Raw genomic sequence first — 22034 nt, 5'->3', positions numbered from 1 at the left:
CACTGACAGCCCTCGGAACTCCCCATGCTTTCTGTGGACACGTCCTTCTCTTGGTGGAGCACTGGGCGTCTGTTTCCTGCCTCCTCTACCAGGCCCATATCTCTCCACTGCATCGACGTCTGCTCAGGGCAGATACAGAGAGGGGCCCGGCTGTCCCCCCATAGGAGGGGTGAGGGGGCTGGGCCCTGGGCCAGGCTCTGAAGGGACTCCCCACCCCCGTGACCTGCGTGTCTGCCCCTTGGGGGGACTGTGAGGTCAGCTTCATGCGCCAACTTGGCCTGGCTCTAGTTCCCGGTTATTCAATCCAACGCTCATATAGATGTTGCTGTGAAGTTATTCTGTAGATGGGATGAATGCCTGTATTCAGTTGGCGCTAAGGAAGGGAGATGATCCGCCATCACCTGGGTGGGCCTGAGCCGATCGGTTGGAAGGCCTTCAGAGCAGAGCTGAGGATCCCTCGGGAAGGAGAAGCTCTCTCGCCTGCGGCTGCAGGTTCAGCTCAGGCCGGGAGCTCTGGCCTGCCCTGCCTGCTGGCCCGCCCTGCAGCTCTCCACCGGCCTCGCCAGCCCCCACGCCGGCAGAGGCCTTTTCCTACAACTAATCTCTTCAGACAAATCTCCGACCAGGCCTGTTTCTCCCATGGAAGACTGACCAAGGGGGCTGCGAAGGTGCCTGCATCTGGGGAGGGCAGGAGGAACGAGAGGATGCGGCAGCCTCGTGCATGGCGCCCAGCGGGCTCCGGGCACCGTGGGGGCCTGGCCTCCTTCAATCTGGCTGCCCTGAGGGGTGGGGCCGGCGACACTGTGGTATTGTGACTTCAAGTGCAGGCAAGGCAGCTGTCCCGAGGAGGGAGTTCCAGGGTGGCTCGGCTCCAGGAGGCCGGGGCCTCTCCCATCCAGAGGGTGCTGTGGGGCGAGGGAAGGTGGGGGAGCACCCTGCTGTCCTAAAGGCCTGTGGGCACACACAGTGGGCACATGGCAGACACATAGTGGGCATACTGCAGGCACACAGAGGGCACATAGTAGGCACTCAGCCGGCACATAGTGAGCCCTCAGCTCACAGCAGGCATAGAGTGGGCACATAGAAGGCACCCAGTAGGCACCCAGAGGGCAGATAGCAAGCACTCGGTGGGCATACGGTAAGCACAGTGGGCACTTGCAGGCACACAGTGGGGACACAGAACATAGACTGCACCCTGTCATTACACCTTCCCCTCTTCACCCTGGGACTCAGGTGAGCAAGAGGAGTGAGAGGAGCAGGGGAGTCACAGGGGAGCCTGCCTGGGCCTGTCTGAGCCCCAGCCCAGATGGGGAGATGCGGAGCCCAGCGATCTGACCCTGACGGCCCCTCGTTCCCTCTCGGGCATGGCTGGCCCCAGGCCTGGGCCCGCTGGCATTCCCCACACGTCGAGGTGTCATGTGGATGCCAGCGCAGCGGCGCCCTGGCTGCTCCCCTCGGCGGCGCAGGCCGCGGCCGCCTCATGTTGCCCGCAGGCCTTTCGCGTGTTTGTGTCAACACGGGCCATGTGCTCAGCCAGCTGTCTCGTCCTCCTGCATACAGAGTGGCTTTGCTGGCCGGAGAGCCTGGCTGGGGCAAGGCCGGGTGGCGGGCTGATGCGGGGTGCCTGCCAGGGGGCCTGCCGGGGTGGGCTCGTGCGTAGCAGCACCCCCACTTCCACCCTCCATCCCCGCACAACGAGGCCAGCCCTGATGGAAAGAAGTCTCCCAGGGCCACGGCTCGGTTCCAGCCCCAGCCCCACCTCCTCACCTGCCTCCTTCCCACGTGCCTGTCTCTTCCTTCCCTGGAGAGGGAAGGGGACGGGGAACTAAACTGTCCTGAGTGCCTAGGACGTGCCAGGTTCTTTGAACACATGTTCTCGTTTGCACTCACCAGCACCTGGCAGGGTGCTACCATGGCGCCTATTTGGTAGGCATGGAAGCACCCGCTCAGAAGTAGCCCCCCAACGCTGTGACTGGCACAGCCCGAATCTGAACCTAGTTCTGACACTGGGATCCCTTCTCCATGCACTTCACTCCCTGCCTTCCTCGGGTCCCACTTTTCCGCCGTCCTTGGTACCCGACTCTCCTGGGGGACCTGGCATCGTCTGTCCTTTGGGAAGACTCTAAGGCATCAATTCAGACTAAGGTGTTAGTGACTCACTGTTACCCTCCCTGCGGGTTTCTGCATTCTTACATGTGTTTCCAGGGGAGAACTGTGCTCACCTCTCAGAAAATGCAGGCTGAGGGAGACTGTTGGGGGTTTGGAAGGATAGGGCAAGTGTGTGAAGCCTGGCTTGGAGCAGGAGGGAACTGAGAGCCCAGAGGCTTGTGTGTGGGCAGGGTGGGATGGGGGAGACCAACTCTACTTGAACCGCTGTTCTGCCTCCACGCTTGCCACCGGCCCCGCCCTCCAGCCCAAAGGTCCTCTTGCGTGGACTCTTCTGGCCTCTGGGGGGAGCCCACTTCCCCTGGGAGGGCCCTAGGACCCCAGCCTTGATCTGTATGTTCCCATCACGCTGGCACTGAAAGGAGCAGGAGGAGGGTGCAGGCGAGGCGCCTGCATTGGGTGACTGGAGGACAGGCGCAGGGACTGGGGGCTGGAGGTGACTTGATATCTCGGAGCCACAGCCTCAGCTCCCTGTGCTGGATTCTCACTCATCCCCGCACACCGCCGGAGGGATTATGGCCATCTAACAGAGCCCAAGAGACAGAGACATGACAGCGAGAGGCTGGTGGCGCTCGAACTTGCAGGAAGGAGGGTGGTGGGCAAGGGAGGGGTTCCCTCAGCCTCACCCCTTGTTGCTAGGAGGTCCCCTCTTTTGCTGCGTACTCTGCTCCTGCGTGGAGTAAGCGGGCCAGACAGGTTTGCTGAGCTTCGGGGAAAACGATTCAGGAATTTAAACTGGGACTGTGGTGGTACCCCCACCTCCTCTTGAAAATCCCTGGAACCCACTGGGCCCTGCCTTCTTTTTCCAAGAGGAAAAATCCGTGATACTTTTGTGAGAAGTAGGTGGGGGCAGGGGCAGGGATGACATTCAGCTCCCGTTCTCCCTCCAACACCAAGAGGCAAGTTTTTGCCAATTTTTAAAGATGAGGGATAGGTTCAGGGAAGAGAAGCGGCTTGCTCAGGGTCCCACAGCCGGTAAGTCGAGGAGGCCAGCAGCGCCCACGCTCTTTACCTCACCATGCTGGCGAATGGTATAGGGCTTCCCATGTGGCGTCTCCAGGCAACGTGCAAGCATTCGCTTAATTGGCCGATTGATTAGTGAAGTTAGACAAACACCTGATGAGCAACAAGGGTCTCTCCGTCATTGGGCTAAGTGCTAGAGATAAGCATCGAGAGGTAAATTGATTGTAGTTCAGTTTTAGCCAGGTAGGCTGCTGAAAGCAATATACCAGGAATGGGTTGGCTTTTACAATGTGGATTTATACACTGACAAGCTTACAGTTCTGAGGCCGTGAAAATGTCCAAATCAAAACATCGACAGGCGATGCTTTTTCCCCTAAAGACTGGCTACCGTGATCCTCCTGTCACATGGCAAGGCACAGGGTGGCATCTGGTGGCCTTTTCCTTCTGGGTCTTGTTGCTTTTTTATTTTTAAGATATATTTATTTATTTATTTATTTATTTATTTATTTATTTATTTATTTCTCTCCCCTTCCCCCCACCCCAGTTGTCTGTTCTCTGTTTCTTTTTGCTGCATGTTCTTCTTTGTCTGCTTCTGTTGTCAGCGGCACAGGAATCTGTGTTCCATTTTGTTGCGTCATCTTGCTGTGTCAGCTTTCTGTGTATGTGGCGCCATTCTTGGGCAGGCTGAACTTTCTTTTGCGCTGGGCGGCTCTCCTTATGGGGCGCACTCCTGGCACATGGGGCTCCCCTACATGGGAGACACTCCTACGCGGGGGACATCCTTGCGTGGCACAGCACTCCTTGCGCCCATCAGCACTGCACGTGGGCCAGCTCCACACGGGTCAAGGAGGCCCGGGGTTTGAACCGCGGACCTCCCATGTGGTAGGCAGACGCCCTAACCACTGGGCCAAGTCCACTCCCCCGGTCTTGTTGCTTTTAGCTTCTGGCTTCCACAGCTTTCCTTCTCTCCATATTTTTCCCATTTATAAATGACTTCAGTAAGAGGAATAAGACCCACTCGGGGACACACCCTGACTGAGGTAACTTCATCAGAAGGCCCTACTCACAGTAGGTGCGCACCCACAGGAATGGACTAGCTTTGAAAACATGATTTTCTGGGGTCCGTACAGCCTTAAACCATCACAAGTTCTTACCCTCAAAGAGATCACAGCACCTAGTGGGGGAGAGAAATATGAAGTCATAAAGTCACAATTTGTTGCGACCAGTCCTCTAATCAAGGCAATGCCTAGCCAAAATGTTGTACCCAGAAGTAAAGGAGTGATGAACCATTGCCTGAGAGATTCATGGAAGCTCCTCCCAGGAGGAGATACTGGAATTCAGTTTTGAAGGCTGAAAGGAATTCACCAGGAGACTGAAGTTGTGAGGAGGACACGCTAGGAGGGGGAAATGAAACGGCTTGCGCAAAGGCTGCAGAAGCATAGAACTGCATGGCGTTTCTAGGCAGGCCTTCCAGAGGCAGTGCCTTAACCCAGCATTTCCCCCAAGGACGGATTTTACAATCACTAGTGCCCTTTCAATAATATTATTAATATAATAATGATAATAATAACAATAATAATAGTATGAGGCCATAGTTTTAGACAGCTGCCTGCATGCCAGGCACTCTTCTAAGAGCTTTATATGTCTTAACTTATTTACCTCTCAGAACATCCCTCTAAGATAAGTACTATTATTATCTCCATTTCACAGATAAGGAAACAGTGGCACAAAGAGATGAAAGAATTTTCTCTAGGCAGCACAGCTAGTTAAGGGCAGAGCCAAGGTTGGAACCCGAGCAAGAATATTCTAGAATATTCTAGAATCCATTTTCTAAGTGATACATAAAATCTAGCCTAATATGTCAGGGAAAACATAGCATGGTGACCATAGTAAAGGTTCAGAAAAGGGCATTACTCCAGCAAGCAAGCAAGCAAGCAAGCAAACAAAAAAACTTGACTCAGTGTTCCAAGGAAAAAGGAATACTTTCTTCTGTCAAGGATGAACTTTATGGGAACGCTTTTGGAAACGGGTGACTCCAACAGAAGTCAGATCTTTGGTTGGGAGATGGGGTCTGCATAACTCTTCTGATTTCTGATGACCCCCCAGATTAGGCTCAGCATCTTGTGCAGCTGAGGACCTCACCAGCTGAATCTGCGAGGATCACAGGCTTCTTTCACATTCTTCAAAAACCAACAAAACCAACAATATGACTAGAGTTTGGAGACGGCCCTTTTGATGTTGTCAAGCTACATTTTTAACCCCATGCTTGATTTCTTGCTCGCCCCACTGGGAAGAAAGCTGACTTAGAGAGGTTTAGTGGTTGCCTCATCACAGATGTGTTGCACGGTGTGCATATGTGTGTGTGAGAGTGTGCATGAATGAGAGAATATATGCGAATGTGTGTGTGTATGAGTGTGTGTGAGCATGTCTGTGAATGAGAGAATGCTTGTGTGTGAGTGAGCACCTTTGTGAGTGTGTGTGCATACAACGAATGCATAACCAAGAGGCAGGAACCAGAGAGGAGAGAACCGCTCTCCTGACTCCCAGCCGGTGCGGGGTATGGGGGGCTGTCTCTTATATTGAGGTGGGATCAGGAGGGGAGGAGCAGAGATGGGGTGGTCAACATTTCCACCCTGAGCTCTGGCCTCGCATTAAAGCCCAGGAACTTGAGCTAATTCTTGGATTTCTGAAACCGGATCCCTTCCTGCCAAGGGAAGTCCTGCAGCCACAGCCATCAGCACCACGGACAGCGATGAGCCGGGGGTGGCGGGGGTGGGGGTGTCCCTGGGGAAGGGCTGCTCTTCCCTTGTTCAAGGAACAGACAAACGCAGATGTGAGGTATCTGCCTGGATTCCCAACTGGTGGGGTTGAGTTTTGGTAGGATCCTAGGGTATTTTTGCACTGTCTATCTGGGGTCTTGGCTGGACTCGTCATTTATCCCTTCCCTGTCCCGTCAAATGGACACGGGGCCCCAGTGGGTGGGTGCTGACAAGATGGCAGACATCCCCAAGCCCTCCAGGAATCACAGGGGAGGCAAGAGAGGCTCCAGAAACACACTGCGGCTTGGCACTGCCACCCCCACCTGCTTCCTCTCTTTCACTAGTGCCTTCAGTGCTTGCCTAGCACAGAACAGCCGCCCAGTTGATGTGGGTGCAGTGGGGCATGAGCCTGCTCCACAGCCAAGCTCTACACGTGCACGCACAAGTGGCTGAGTCTTCTTCTAGAGGAAATTCAATATGGTCTCAGATCAACTTTTGAATCAAAAGCCTGCTTTCCCCAGCAATCAGTAGGTCTGTTTTTGGGATGTGGAAACTTGCTTTACTAACAGGCCACAGTCAGCACAAGTCTTCTAAGAAAAAGCAAACAGACCGACACACCCCTGGGGTGGCCTCTCCGGCTGCTGGCGCCCAGTGGGGGAACCATATCCATCCCTGGGCTTCCCTGTTGCATTTCGCTCCATCCCACAAACGCATGTTGAGTGCCCAGTCCCCAGGCCAACGCTGCGTGGACAAGGAGACAAAATGACAGGGTCTTTGCCTGGAGAATGTACAGTTTCTTGGATGGGAAAGCCACATGGAGAAGACAAGGGACTGCTCGGACAATCCAAAATTGTCACAAGCCACATGTGACACTGCCGCTTGGGGGCACAGATGGCTTGGGAGAGGCAAGGTCCACGTTGCCAGATGCTATCAGGGAGGCAAGGGAGGAAGTTGGAAGAGGACCCCGGCTAGGCTTGCTCGGCTAGCAGGGGCTTAGTATGGATGAAGAGATCCAGACCCCTCCCTGCCTCCTAGAGACTGGAGAAAAGCAGAGGAGGGCAGGGGAGCCTGAACAGCTGGCGGGCGGCATGCGGGGGCCAGGCTGGTTCGGTGGGGGAGGACCAGCTTCCTTCACTCCCACCTTGGGTTTTGGAGAGACCTGATTTTTGCAGTTGGGTCTTGGATTCTGGGGAAAGGAGACCCAGGGACAACAACACACCCATGCAGACCCGAGCAGGGCCAGCTCCTCAGAGAAGAAATAACTAGGGCTCCTGCTGCAATCACTGAGGGGGCCTGGCGCAGACTTTCTGGGGCTGCCTGACCCTCTCGACTCAAATGTGTTGCTGCTGCTTCTGGGCTAATGGGGCCCGGCAGCCACTTCCTCACTGGCTGGTGAGTGGCTCTGCCTGAATATCTTCAGGGGCTGAGGATACAGCGCCAGTCCCCACCCCCCTTCAGCTGTGAGCATCTCAGGAGCTTGAGATGCAAATGGAAGTAGGCCCTTGGGTCACAGTGGCCCAGAATCTCAGGGCGGCACGTGCCCACGTGCTCAGCCTTGCCGGCCCTCTGGCCTGCAACTGTGGGTGCTTGTTCCTGCCTGAAGGGACGCCTAGCCTCGCGCTCAGTACAGTGTGAAGAGTGTTATTTCCCTTGGCTTGCTTTCAAAGCCATCACTCAATAAACCCGTGTGAAAAGCTGAGGACTTGGGGGGGTTGGACATATGAAGACAGGTACAGGTCAAGGCTTACCATAATATCTCCCCAAATCCAAAAGTGATTTGTGAAGAGAAATGGAGCTGGTAGAGGGGGTAATGACTATTTGTAGGAGGAGTCATGGGAAAAGGCTTGATGGAAGGTGGCATGTGTAGCCTCTTACCCATCCCCCCCAGCCCCACACAAACCTTCTGTGCAGACTGGCCTCTTCCTGTGCCCCAAATGCCCTTGGACATCACTCGCTCTGCCCTCACCCAGACCTGTCACCAGTCCAAACCCCGCCTGTCCTTTAAAGCTCTTCTCTTGCTTTTAGTCCCAGGACAGGTTTTCTCAAATGCTATAGCCACAATGACTTGCTTTTGGCAGCCCCTTGCCATCCATATCATTTGTCTACACCTCTAACATCTAAATAGACACCTTACATGGTAGCTCACGTGCTTTCTGCTTACTAGACTTGCCCCTCCAGCTAGACCATATGCTCTTTAGCAAGGACAGCATCTTGAATCCTCCCTCTCATTCCTCCCTCAGAGCTCAGCACAGTATATGGTAGACACCAATAAAATTCTCATTGAGAGAATGAATGAGGAAATAAATGAATGAATAAGGGATAGAAAGATAGAAGGAAGGAAAGAAGAGTAAGAGATGGAAGAAGGAAAGAAGGAAGGAGAGAGGGAAGGAAGGAAGGTAGGAAGGAAAGAGTGAAGCAATGAAGGAAGGAAGGAATGAAAGAAGGAAGGAATGAATGAAAGAAGGAAGGTAGGAAGGAAGGAAGGAAAGACGGAGGTAGAACAGGTGTTTGAGAGTAAGTATGCTTGTGTGTGTGTGCGCTCAGGCAAGGGAAGAAAAAAAGAGAGCTGCACTTTCATCTTTGTGGTGGAGAGCTAATAGATAACAGTTAAATTGAAAAATCAAGAACTAGCCCTCCAAGTATGTAAGAGATAGGGAGGAAAGTAGCAAAATAACCTATTAAAATAGTTTAAAAATAGTTAAAATACTTAAGTGATTTAAATAGCCTCTGGAGAAGAGGAAATGGGTGAAAAGTGGAGCCTGGGATGACTGTTTTTCACAGCAAGCCTTATAAAACTAGTTGTTTCTAAACTATACTCATGTATAACAGTGATGGAAATTGAAACATAAAAAAATACAGGAAGGAAGGAAGGAGGGAAGGAGAGAAGGAGGGAAGAAAAGAAAGAAGTAAGGGAGGAAGGTAGAGTTAGGGAATGGAAGGAAGAAAGGGAGGGAGGAAGAAAATAGAATCATCATGGATTTTGCAAAGGCTAATGGAAATCTGCATAGCTGGCAAGGCTGGGGCTCTTTCTTTGTCCTCTGTTCTTACTCTTTCACCATGGAGAATAACTTTTTTTAAAACCTTATGAGATAGTAGGTGTGAAAATTTCGAGCAATATAACATCATCAAGCAATTGTAAAATATTTATTGAGCACTTCCTATGTCCTGCCCTCCAGAGGGAGAGAAGCGTAAACAGACAGAAAGCCTTCAACAGAATGGGATCAGGGCTGGGATTTCCAGATCTGGGGAGACCTGTGTCTGAGATCCCAGCTTCACTTGGAGCAGCTACTGGGAAAATTACATATGAAGGTGGCAGATACATAGATGTGCTTCTGTTTCCTCACCTGTAAAACAAGGACACACACTTCATAGGGCTGTTGTATTAAAAGAACTAACATACCCAACTCTCTTGGCATAGTCCCCAGTGCTTGGTAAATATTACTTACTGTTGCTAATGCTGTCAAACTTTTATTGAACTTCTATTCTGAGTCAGCTACTGAGAACTTCAGACACCAAATAGCCAAGATCTTGATTGTTGGCTTTTTCCTCACCATTCTATATAATTTTCATTAGTAAGTAAGTACAGCCTAGCTTATCCCATTTTCTGCCTTACCTCCTAGATCCCATGACAAATTCTGGCTGCCACGATCTGTCTGTCTTATTCAAACCTCTCAAGAATGGTCTACGCACAATATCACTATTTGGTCACCTCACATTAACTCTTTAACCCCCTGCAGTCCATACTTTTCCCTTCCTACTCAACTGTTAAGATTTCTGCATTTGTCAGTCTCGGTCAACAGCTGTAAGAAATCACCCCTGAGTTTCAGTAGCTTGACCCAATACAGATTTATGTATTGTCCAGTGTGGACAGTTGCATGGGCAGGAGGGGAGAAGGGGCTGAATACCATGCATTCAACAGAGACCCAGGCTCCTCCCATCCAAAAGCTCCCTATTCCCAGGAACCTCAGAGCCCTCAGCGTCTAGCTGCCAGATAAAGGAATAGAGGGCTTGGAAGACCACGTGGCCAGAAAATGGCTTACATCACTTCTATGCACATTCCACTGGCCAGAGTTCAGCCTCGTGATCTCACCCTTCTGAATGGGACTCTGGAAAACACAGTTTGACTCTGCCTAGGTGGAAACGGAAATGATTTTGTGAGCAGACCGAATTATTACTGCCTCAGTCCTAGTATCACACCCAATGGCCACCTTACTCATTTCACTCCACCTCTCAACCGTTTTCCAAATAACTGGCCACAAGTCCCCCTTGATGTGCTCTCCTTTCTGGCGCTCTGTAAATGCCATCTCCTGGCTTCCTTCCTGTCTGGCTGCTGCTTCTAGTCTATCACAGATTTCCCCTTCTCCTCCTCTACCCAATTGCTAAATGGCTGGGTGTGTGTGTTCATCGTGAGTCTCTATCTCCATCTCTAAATCTCTCTCTAGCTCTAGCTCTCTCTGTCTCCCCACCTCCCCCATTTCCATTCCCAAGTCCGCACATCTCATCTGTACCTTGAAGACTCTCTGGTGTTAATCTCCATTTTTGACCTCACTTCTGAGTCCTAGACTCATGTTCACTGCCAAGTGATGACTTAATTGGCAGTTTCTCTGGGATGATTTCTTCCACCTTCCATGCCAGAGGGTTCCTCCTTTAATATCCCCTTTACTCACCACTCAAATCAGATCTTAGTAGCTAACCTTGATGTTCTCTTCTCTCTTAACTTCCATCTTGAATCCATCAGCAAAACCCATAGCCTGCCTCCCATGTACAAGGTCCTGGGTTCAATCCCCGAAGGCTCCTAAAAACAAATAAACAAACAGACAAAAAAAATCAGAGAGAGAGAGAGAGAAAATGCTTTGGGGAGCAGATGTAACTCAAGTGGTTGAATTCCTGCTTCCTGCTTTCCATGAAGAGGTCCTGGGTTCAATCCCTGGTACCTCCTAAAAATAAAAAAAATCCATAGATTCCACCTTCAAAATACATCTGGAATTTATCCATTTTCCTTTGACTCTCCCAGACCAAGGCACCATTACCTTCAGCCTGGATTATGCAGTGGATTCCCGACTGGTCTCCCCATTTCTACTCCTCTGCCCTTCTCCATTCACCACCAGCTGTCTAAGCCATATGGCTAGAAGGAGACGGAGGAAGCTTTGGATTTTGTCTGTATTGTTCACCACTGTATACTTAACACACAGCACAGTGCCTGGCAGACAATAGGGGTCAATAAATATTTGTTGAACAAATGACTGATACAATGCATGCATGAATGAATGAGTGTCACAATTCCTGCTTTCCTGGAGCTTGCAGCCTGGTGGGGGAGGCTGATGAGTAGCCAAATATTTGTTTGCATGATTTATGATGGCAGAGGAGTGCACCTACAAGGTACTCCAGGGTTCAAGGGCAGGAAAGGTCAACTCTGCTTGAGGAGGGGTCAGCAAAGACTTCTGACGACCAAGGTGACACTTAGCTGGGATGTGAAGGACAATTAGGTTGAGTACAGTGAGAAGAGTGGACAGACAGGCATTCAATGTTGAAGGAACTGTAGTGCAGATGAGAGGGAGTGGGACCCCATTGCTGTTGGGGACCCATTAGAGACCCAGATCAAACAGTGTGCAGTCGAGGGCCAAACTATATGTTGCAGACAGCCGGGGCCTGTTGAGTTGAGAAGGCAGAGCTGACTGGTTGGTAACACATTGGGTGGACCATGGATGTTGCTGGAAGGAAGGCGGGCTGCATTACTAAGGACAGTTTAGGGGCAGAGTGGTGTCTTCATTGGACCTTCCCATGTAAAAACACAGTCTGAATGGAAAGAAATATGCTAATAAAAGGTCATAATTAATATAGATGAGAAGAGAGTCAACGATGACGTGCATCACTCGGGCGAAGCAGAAGCCAGGCGGATGAGGAGGTGTGTCAAACACCCCAGCAGGGCACTCTGCCTGGACCTGCCACCCCAGGAGGGAGGGCAGAGCGGCGAAGGCTCTCATGACTCCTGCAGTTGCTGGGCAGGAGGCTGCCTCCCTCGCCACCTGCTCCAGCTGCCGCTGTCCCTGCCACCTGGTGGAGGGCTGGCCTTGGGAGGAGGCCCTCCCTCCCTGCAAGGCCACAGGCAACGTGCAAGGGTGGAGCCCCAGGGAAGGGGCTCTCTGCCCGAGGTCTGCGAGGATGCAAAACCTGGGTCTCCAGCATGCACTCCTTCTTGCTTCTTCCCTGCCCTGATCCTGCAGAGACAAACCCACCTGGACCTCTGGGTTCAGTCTGCGGGGCTGGGGAATGCAAACGGGGGGGAGGGGCCACCTGAAAAATGTTTCTCCAGGTGGAACTGGTGACTGGAAACCCTCTGGGCATCTCTGATGAAGGATAAGAAGTCCCAGCAGGGTATTCTGAGGATGAATGTGGAAGAGATGGGGAAGGAGAGAGTGCCAGGGGTGATTTTTGGGTATCCTACTCTTTAAAAAACATTTTTATTAATTTTTAATGTTTTTCCCCCACTCTTTTTTTAAATCATATCTCTGTCCACCTGCACACTGCATCCTGCCCATAGATCTCATCTTAGTGGTCATAAGCATATGATGGCAGAGGTCGAAAGCAGCAACAGGTCATAGCAATAGTTAACCTCTATTGAGCACTCGCCATTTGTCAGGCATATTATTCTAGGGCCTTTACATCCATCAACTCATTCAAGCCTCATGATAACTCTGAGTGGAGTACTTGTTATTCCTATTCTACAGACATGGTGGCTGAGGCCCAGAGAGGTGAAGTAATTTGCCCAAGGTCACACAGATAAGTAGCAGAGCCAGGGCTGGACCCAAGTGGTATGACTTCTGGAATCACTGTGGCTTACCATTCTAGGGGTGCCCTGGGGAAGAGGGGGAGGACTCCCTGGACCCAGGAAGCCAGGGAAGAAGTAGCCAAGAGCCAGCTATTGCTGTTGTGTACACTGACAGGTTCTCAGAGCCCCTGGTCTGGGTGGGAGGTGGTTTCCACTGGACAACCCACCCTCCACTTTCAGAGAGTGATGGGTTGTCCTGAGGAGTGAATGAAAGAACATTAGGAAATGCCTGATACATAACAGGTGTCCAATAAATATGAGTTTCTCTCTCCCTTCTCTCCTGGGTAAAGTCTGCTTCAGCCAGGGCTGATCACTTTTTCCCCACAAATATCTACAAGGATCTACTGTGTGCTAGATCTCCTATGCCCTGGGAAATAGACGAAGGAAGAGCTGGAGCAACACAGGCAGGTGGGGAAATGGTCCAAAGGGACCAGAGGGCAACAAAACAGATTTTTAATCCATGAGAATTTAAATATTTGGGAAATGAATGTTCTCTTTAAAGCCACAGCCTCAGGAGGGTGCACAAGAGTCCCCGAGTCCCTGGTGCTCTGCAAATCCTTGCCTTTGGCCCTTGGAATCCACTCCCCCACCGTCCCCCAGCCCAGGCTGGGGGGGGCCTCTGCCACCCCAGAGGGTTCTGGGAGAGGAGCCAGCTTTTGGGAGCAGGAACGGCCTTCCCCAAGTCCCACAGCCGCCCAGGGCAAGGGCAGAGCTGGAGCCCAGGGCATTGGGTGTCTGACCTGGAGGCCTTCCTGCACCAGGGGCCTCTCCCACCCCTGCTGTAGCCTCCTCTGCTGCTTCAGAGGCAGACCGTTCTGCAAGCCTGGTGGCCCAGCTTACTCAAGCCTTTTGCCCAGGATGGCTTGGGACTATGATGGTTATTTTCAAGTACACTGAACCATCTCAGAGGAAGGAGCTGAGGACATCCACGGGGCTGAGTCCAGATCTGCCTGGGGGTGGCAGGGTTCTGGGTGTCGAGTGCACACGGGCAGCTGCCCAGAGCTGGGTGTCAGGCGTTTCTGGTCTAAATGGATTTCACACAGAGGGCAAGAGCAGCCCTAAGACCAACTGACTCTTGTGTTTGGGACTTCGGGCTTTACAAGGAATCTTCCAAAGCTGGTTGGTGGCGGTCTCTAGGAACCTACTTAGCTCCTAGCCCTTAGGCCAGGTGAGAGAAAGACTTCCAGAAGAAAAGTGTCTGAGGACGGCTTTCCGAAAGGCTTTCGGGTGGACCTCCCAGGACAGAGTGGTTCGCCTTCGTGTGACAGACAGGGTGTGACCTTGGTGACCTCCGAAGGACCTTGCTGCCCCAGGATTCCGGGAGCCCCTGCGTCTGTGCGCGCCCCGTGTGAGCGCGCGAGGGCTTTGCGCGTGTGCTCAGTGGGAGGCGCGTGCGAGGCGGCCGGTGGGTGTGTCGAAGGCGCCCGGGCCGAGGGCTGCGCCCGCTGCGCCCACTTGTGGCTCCCGGCGCCGCCGGGAGGAACCGCGCCTTTGCCGCCTGTGCCGGGGACACCGCGGGATAGGAGGACGGGAGGCTAATGACATGAGGGCGCCGTCTCCCGAGTGATGGCAGCGCGCGCTGCCTCGTCGCCTCCGCCGCTCAGCCCCGGCCTCCTTACGTCAGGGTAACTGAGGCCCCCCTCCGCGCGGGAGCCGGGAGCAGCCTGGAGAGCAGCGCAGAGCGCGCGGCGGAGCCCCGCCGAGCCTCGCCGTGCCGGCCGCCAGGGGCCGAGGGCCGCGGACTCGGCGCCGGCCGCCGCCCGGGCACCTGCCTCCCGGCCGCCGCCGCCCGCCCCCGCGGGGCGCCGGGCTCGTCCTGCGCGCCCCCAGCCATGCGACCCGGTCTCCGCGACTCTCCGGAGCAGCCCCAGCGCGGCGGACACCCCAGCTCGGGCCAGGGCGCCTCTCGCTGAAGTAGTTGAACGGCCGGGGCAGAGGGGTCGCCACGTCGGGGGCGAGGCCGGGACCCACGGAGTTGACCCCGGAGCGCGGGGAGCGGGACCTCCCGCGCCGCGCCACCATTACCTCTCCGGGAGGCAAGGAGGAGCTGGTGGCGGTCGCCTCCCGGCTGTGGCAGCGGCGGCGGCGCGCCTGCCTGGCGGCCGTCGGCGTGCTGCTGGCCATGGCCCTGGCGCTGCTCATCGCCGTGCCGCTGCTGCTGCAGGCGGCGCCCCCCGGCGCGGCCCACTACGAGATGATGGGCACCTGCCGCATGATCTGCGACCCGTACAGCGCCTCGCCCGGCGGGGGGCCCGCGGGCGCCAAGGCGCCCCCGCCGGGACCCAGCACAGCCGCCCTGGAAGTCATGCAGGACCTCAGCGCCAACCCTCCACCCCCTTTCATCCAGGGACCTAAGGGAGACCCGGGGCGACCTGGCAAGCCGGGACCTCGGGGGCCTCCTGGAGAGCCGGGCCCTCCTGGGCCCAGGGGCCCCCCGGGGGAGAAGGGCGACTCGGGGCGGCCAGGGCTGCCCGGGCTGCAGCTGACGGCAGGCGCGGCGGGAGGCGTCGGGGTGGCGGGCGGTGGAGCCCCGGGCGGCGGCGACTCCGAGGGCGAGGTGACCGGCGCGCTGGGCGCCGCCTTCAGCGGCCCCAAGATCGCCTTCTATGTGGGTCTCAAGAGCCCCCACGAAGGGTACGAGGTCCTCAAGTTCGACGACGTGGTCACCAATCTAGGCAATCACTACGACCCCACCACGGGCAAGTTCAGCTGCCAGGTGCGCGGCATCTACTTCTTCACTTACCACATCCTCATGCGCGGCGGCGACGGCACCAGCATGTGGGCAGACCTCTGCAAGAACGGGCAGGTGAGCAACCCCCATCCCCGCCGGCTCCCGCACCCCCTCGCCGATCCTCTCTCCCGCCTCGCGCCCCTGTCCTCTTCCGGGGAACCCAGGTCCCTTCCTTCCCCACCGCGAGCGCTAAGCGAGCGCGGAACCCGCGGCGCGGCTGTGTCACAACGAGCCGCTTCCCCACGCGCCCCGGCGGCGCTTACACCAGCCTAGCGCCGCGCGTCCAGAGACCCGCCACCCAAAGCGCGCACCCCCGCTACCTGGAACCCGCCCGCGTGCCACGACCTCCCGTAGGTTTCCCGGAAACCTCGTTGTTGTTGTTTTCTCCCCGCAAATTTTATTTTTTTTTTAAAGCTTCCCCATGTGCACCCCGGTCCCTCTTTTGCCCTCCAGGCTTCTTTCGTCTGTGCCTTTCCCTGCTGGATCAGCGTTTGTAACGCCCTCCCCGCCCCCCAACCCCAAACTCGCAGGCTGCGGAGAGGAAGGGGAGGGGAAGGAGCTGGCCAACTTGGGGTGAGGGCGGGGGACGGGGGTGGCAGCGTCCACCCGGCAGACGGGGGAAGGCCAGCAGGGGACGTGGCCCGAGGGGCCCGGGAAGGGCCCACCCGCTCCGTGGCTCGCCCCCCAGGTCCGGGCCAGCGCCATCGCGCAGGACGCGGACCAGAACTACGACTACGCCAGCAACAGCGTCGTGCTGCACCTCGACTCAGGGGACGAGGTGTACGTGAAGCTGGACGGCGGCAAGGCGCACGGCGGCAACAACAACAAGTACAGCACGTTCTCGGGCTTTCTTCTGTACCCGGACTAGGGGTGCGGAGACCGCCAGGGGGCTTGGCTGCACGCCGTCCCCTCCCCGGCGTGGGGGGAGCGGGGTGGCCAGGGCCGCTCTGGCTTCCCACTTCCTGACGTCTCTGTTGGAAAATATACACATCCCTGCTGTCCTCCCTGCCCCGCCCCCGGCTGTGCCGCTACTCCTGTCCCCAGCCTGGAGAGGGAGATGGGGACGCCCAAGTGGCTTGCTGAGGGACACCGATCCCAGTGGCGGCAGACTTGGCAAACCTGATTGGACTGGACAGGGAGGGAAGGTGGGGGGGCCGCGCCTGTCCTCCCCCAGCCATCCTGCTCCGCTGGCCTGAGGCAGGGCCGGGGTTCCAGCTGGGGGGCAGGCCACAGCGAGCTTGGGCTCCCTGGGGCATCCTTTGTGGTCTGAAATACTTGTGCGAATTTCCCTGTCTACCTGCCGGAAAACCCACCTGCTGCAGAACCCCAGTGAATGAAAAATTCACCTCTCCACACCGCTCTCCCAACTCAGACCCACCGCGATGCATTAAATTATGTTTCTAGAACATTGGCTCAGATGTCTCTGTTGGGTGGCCCCTGATCTGGAGCTCCAGACATTCACTTTTAAAGACCTTGACAGAGTCTAAAATGCCCTTTCTACCACCCATTGGCCAGCCACTAACCACTACCTTGTCCCTGCCAACCTGGGGCGCATGAAAGCCACAGAGATGGGGGAGCAGCATCCTACCATGTCCTGGAGGGTCTTCCCAGGGCTGCACCCCAAATTTTGGGGGGTAAGGTAGGGTGTTATGGAATGACCAGACAGAGAGAGATGGTGTCCAGCCTCTGGCCAATTGAGTCCCTTTGTCTTCCCAGCTGTGAGAGCAAGTCAAAGGCTAGAGGTTTCTGGAGAAAGAAATGGTTGTTGAACATCTCTGTAAAAGGAGGCCTAAGGAGGCCCCTGGGGAGTGGTGATCTCTGGGGTGTTTGGCTCTAGAAAGGAAGGGAGGACGTCAGGCACACGCTCATTTACCCTCCACCAGCTGAGCCCACATCTCTCAGAAGAGCTGGTAAACGGAGGCAATTCTGGGAATCATCCACCTGCCCAAATCCATTCAGGACAGGAGAAAAATGAGATTGACCCTAGTGTCTGCCCACTCCCTCGGCAGGGTCACCCCTCTTCTAAGTGTGTTCACTCCATCTCTCCTCTTTGGTTTTCCTTCCACGGTCCACACACACACACACGTTAAGACAATCCCCCCCTTCCCAACCAGTATGGTTTTGATGCTCTTCATTCTGCTTCTTTTTCCTGCTGTTACACCACTGAGTTCCAACAAGCAGTAAGTTATCTACCAAACCGTCAGTTAGTTACTCATTAGTGCTTCCTGAGGGTTTTCCTTTTTTTGGGGGTATCAGGGTGGGGGGTTGAACCCAGGAACTTGCAAGTGGGAGGCCGACGCTCAGCCACCGAGCCCCATCGGCTTGCCCGAGTTGGTGTTTTTCATTTCTTTTGCTTGTTGTTTGTTTTTGTTTTTAGGAGGCCCCGGGAACTGAAGCCCGGACCTCCCATGTGGGAAGCAGGCGTTCAACTGCTTGAGGCACATCTGCTCCCTTCCTGAGCTTATTTTGACCAGTCGTTTGAAAAGAAGAGTGTATGTGTGCCCACAGAGGTAACCCCAGAGTGTGTCTATGTAAAGCTGGATGTGTACGCACCTCGTGTGGATACAATGTCGTGGCTGCCATTACATGTGCTCACACATGCACATGCATGTACAGATTAGTACATGCCAGTGTTGTGTGTGACAGTGCTCGCAGCTGCACATCTGCTCCCGAATCACATTCTGTTCGATGTCTTTGACGTAAGTTTCTGGAGGAGGCTGAAAGCCGTGATTCCCACTTAAAAGCCCATTATACCCCCTGCCTGGAGTCCCATTGCTCTTGTTCTCTAAGCTCTCATTTTATTTGAATAATGTTTTACTGTCATTCACTTAAATATAAGCAGTGATTGCATCTGCTTTGGGTCTAGGGGTAAGGTGCTCAAAGACAGCTAAGGGGAATATATATATTCAAACTCTCCTCTTCCCCGGTGCCAGACCCAAACTGAACCCCAATTCCCTCCAAGCCTCCCCACCTGGGCTGATTGTGGAGCCCAAACCCAGCTGGACCCAGGAACTGGGGAGGGGAGTTGGGGCCCATCTACCCTTACACACGTATCAATTTCTGATGCCTCGTCGATTGTATCATCCAGAAATGCAATTAAAACCAAATGTCTGAGACCCAAATGAAGTCTAATTGCTATGGATCCGCAATCCCCAGCAGGCCCCTAATCCTTTTTGACTTATTCCTCCCCTTTCCTCCGATGAGATGGAGCTTAGACACAAAGCCCTCGGTTTAAATTTCAAAAATTAAAATTGACATGCAGCAGTGGCCTTCCTGGGAGCGGGAGGAATTTCTAAGGAGACGCCCGAACCGGGCTTTATCCTCTGCATTAAGAAGCAATTTGTACTTCTAACAAAACCCCCGCCACTCCCCTTTGGCGGAAGGGCAGTGGAGACGCCTTGCTCGCCTGGGGCTGGCTGTTCACCATACTTAGACAAATTTGAATCCGAGATTCCTTCATCTGTATTCCCCGCTGCAGCTGGCTTCTTGCAATTCTAATGCCCGGGCTGCTGGGAGGTGTCAGGTCCTAAGAAGATGATAGATTGATGAAGCCAGGGCGGGAGGCACAGGCAGGGCGGGCGCTGCCTGCTCGGGAGCGAGCTGCCTGTGAACTCTCAGTGTCCCCGGGAGGTCCTCGTCTCCCACCCAGGTACACGTTCTCATTTTACCTCTGGAGGACTCCCTGAGAAGGGGTGCAGGGCAGGCTGGGGAGACTTGGCTTCTGGCTACTACCACTCTTAGGCTGGGGGTGGATGTGGAATGCCGGAACACCTTGGCCTCAGAACACTTAGCCTTCTCTCTGGTTGGAATTATCCTCATTTGGAATGATAAAGCACTGTTTTAGTTTTCTAATTGCTTCAGGCTCCGTTTCTAAATTGGGGCCCTCATTCTGGCATCTCCCACTGGACGAGAAGAGGTATTATGTTTATCTGAGCGGTGGGGAAACTGGGGCTCAGAGAGGTGAAATGTCTTGCTCAGGTTCACACAGCATGTAAGTGGCTGAGCTGGGACTTGAACTCAGGCCTCCAGGCTCCACCCCTGCCTGGCTCTGCAGAGATGGGGCACAGCCTCCTTCCAGAGTCTTCAGGTCTTTGGGTCGGCAAGGAGAGCAAAAGGGCAGGGCACAGTTCCCATCTTTTCTTCTTAGCTTCTTCAGATGGGAAGATCCAGCCCTGCTCCCTTGGTCCAGGCTGCCCCCAGCACTTCAGACAGAGGCTTCCACTCCTGAGGAATTTGGCTGAACATCCTGGCCCTAGGGCCAGTGTCGATGGCCCCAGTAACCCCTGCACCCTCTTAGAACTCAAGTCCTGTCACAGCTCCCCTTCTCCCTCGTGGCGCTGGGCCTGCAGGTGCAGGGGGTCAGCTTTAGCTGGAGTACGCACTGGCTGTCCCTGGTTGGTCAGAGGCTCCTTGCTCACTCCCAGATGTGTGACCAAATATTTGCAGGCCTGTCTGGGTGCGTGAATACAGCTGGCCGCGCAATTCGGAGCCAAGTCCTGCCTGCCGCTGTAGTTCTCTGTTACCTGTGTGAGAGCAGATGGCCCTCTTGGGCAGCCAGGACAAAACACCCGGGCCCACCTCTGCATCGGGCGACGGGGACACCCCAGGGGAAGGGCGGCTCAAACGTCTCGACGATTAACCATTTTGAGCACTCACACCCAATCTGTGTATTTTGTTTATGAATAATTTATGTGTACCACTGTCGATCCATACTTTAAAAATTTTCCATCTTCTTGTTTTTGTATTCATCAAAGGATCTGCACTTTCAAGTCGGTAGCTCTATTCCTGCTGGTTCATCAACAGTTTGGAAATAGGTCTCCTCTCCTTGGGGAAATGGAGAAAAGAAACAAGGGTTAATCTATTTTTTTTTTCTCTCAATTTGCCATCTTTTCTAGAATTTTTGGCAATAAAATATGTCCTTTTATGAATCCCAGGTAAGCCTGCGGACTTTAATTCTGTTTCAGCCCACATTTTTATTAATAATGCTTGATTTTTTTCTTCTTTTGGATTAAAAAGAAATAAAACTGAAGTCCTGATATTTCCTCCTTATACCCCGTTTTGGAGACTTTGATGTTGACTTTGAACTCATGACATCAGAATGGACTGGTAAGGGTAGGGGTCCCTCTGAATAAGCAGGAGGCTGAACCTGGCAGGCAGAAATAGGGGCACTTTGAAGAGATGATTCAGTCTTTTTTTTAATTGCCATATTCTAGTTCCCCTCAAAGGAAAACCTTCTCTAAAGAAGCCTGGATTATAACAGCAACTACAGTAAGTAATACGAGCAGTCGTTTTTAAACAATTAAATGTTTATCATAAAAATTTCCAAAAGTCCCCAAAGTAAGTAGATGAGTGTCGTAAGCCCCCACGTGCCTGTCTTCTAGCTTTGACACTCAGCACTTCATGGCCGATCATGTAGAACTAGAGGTTTAATTTCTTAAGAACTTACGATGTGCCAGGAATTGTGCTGGGACACAACTGTCTTACAAAACATCTTTGAAAAGTCGCTGTTCCCACTTTACCGATGAAGATACTGAGGCTCAGAGAGGTGAAATGACTTGCCCAAGAAAAGGGCCAGGACTGACCCTGAGGTCTGTCTGATCCCAGAGCCCAAAGAATTTTGAGACTCTGGGGGTGGGGGTGGCAGGGGAGGTGAGACCTAAGAAGACAAACCATAGCGAGGGCACATTTATACAAATGAGCCTCCTCATCAGGCTCTCAGAAGGTGAAACCAACATCGAAGACCTTTTAGGGAGGCCTCGTAAGTACCTGCTCTAACAGTTTCCTTCTGAGACGTCTCACTCTCCCTGTTCTCACTGTTCCATGCTCCCATCGTGCTGTTCCCTGCACCTGGAACCCTCTCCTCTGGGTTAGTTCTGGCTCCTGTTCGGGCTCAGCTGGAGCATCGCTTCCAGGAGGCACACCCCCGCCTCTGCCGCCGGCTGCTCCCCTTCCCTGCCGGTCCCCAGACCCTGGACGCCCCCCACCGTGATGCTTGCCCTGCTGTTGTAATCACATGTCGTTATCGGCCTGTCCCATGGCTGAGGGCTTCACCGAGGGCAGCCCCAGGGTCCCCCCTGATCTCCACCACTTTAAAATGGTGCCTGGTACATAGTAGGTGCTCAATAAATGTGTGGGGACTGGAGGGATGGAGGGGCGCTCCTGGGCGCTCCTAAGAGAGATTTCCGCTTGGGTGTCTGACTTTACGGTGGAATCAGGGGGATTGACAGAACCAGCTGAACTGTGGCTCTTACTGATGGGTCCCCCTCCTGGCCCTGAGAATGTCCAGTTCGGGTGCACAGGGAGGACCATGTGCAAAGGAACGTTTGTTTCAACCTTGGAGGCCCCGATTACAACTGCAGGATCGGCTGAGCCCTCCAGGTGACATGAACGGAGGACCCCCACTGTGTGGCTTTGGGGTGGACCTCCAGGCTGTCTCTTGACCTTTGCTTTTGCTTTTGGGATTCTTTTTTTTTTTTTTTTTCGCCCCCCCCCCCCCAGGATTCTTTTATTTTCCCCAAATGAAGAACATCCTTTGAAAATCTGTTGGCACAATATGCACTTGCAAAAAATGTAAACAATACAGAGA

The 22034-nt window shown here is 54.0% G+C and overlaps 1 protein-coding gene across 1 annotated transcript; it reads left to right on the top strand.

Moving 5' to 3' along the window:
• The first annotated feature begins 14551 nt into the window (after positions 1-14551).
• C1QL2 (complement C1q like 2) lies at positions 14552-16848 on the top strand. The gene is made up of 2 exons (XM_004469437.2): positions 14552-15523; positions 16137-16848. Exons 1-2 carry the CDS (start codon positions 14840-14842, stop codon positions 16314-16316), a joined length of 864 nt encoding a protein of 287 aa, XP_004469494.1. The 5' UTR covers positions 14552-14839; the 3' UTR covers positions 16317-16848.
• The last annotated feature ends 5186 nt before the right edge of the window (positions 16849-22034 follow it).

Source organism: Dasypus novemcinctus, chromosome 7 (genome assembly GCF_030445035.2).
Source record: "Dasypus novemcinctus isolate mDasNov1 chromosome 7, mDasNov1.1.hap2, whole genome shotgun sequence".
NCBI lineage: Eukaryota > Metazoa > Chordata > Mammalia > Cingulata > Dasypodidae > Dasypus > Dasypus novemcinctus.
The sequence above is the reverse complement of the archived record's forward strand: the minus strand, read 5'-3'. Positions and strand labels throughout refer to the sequence as shown.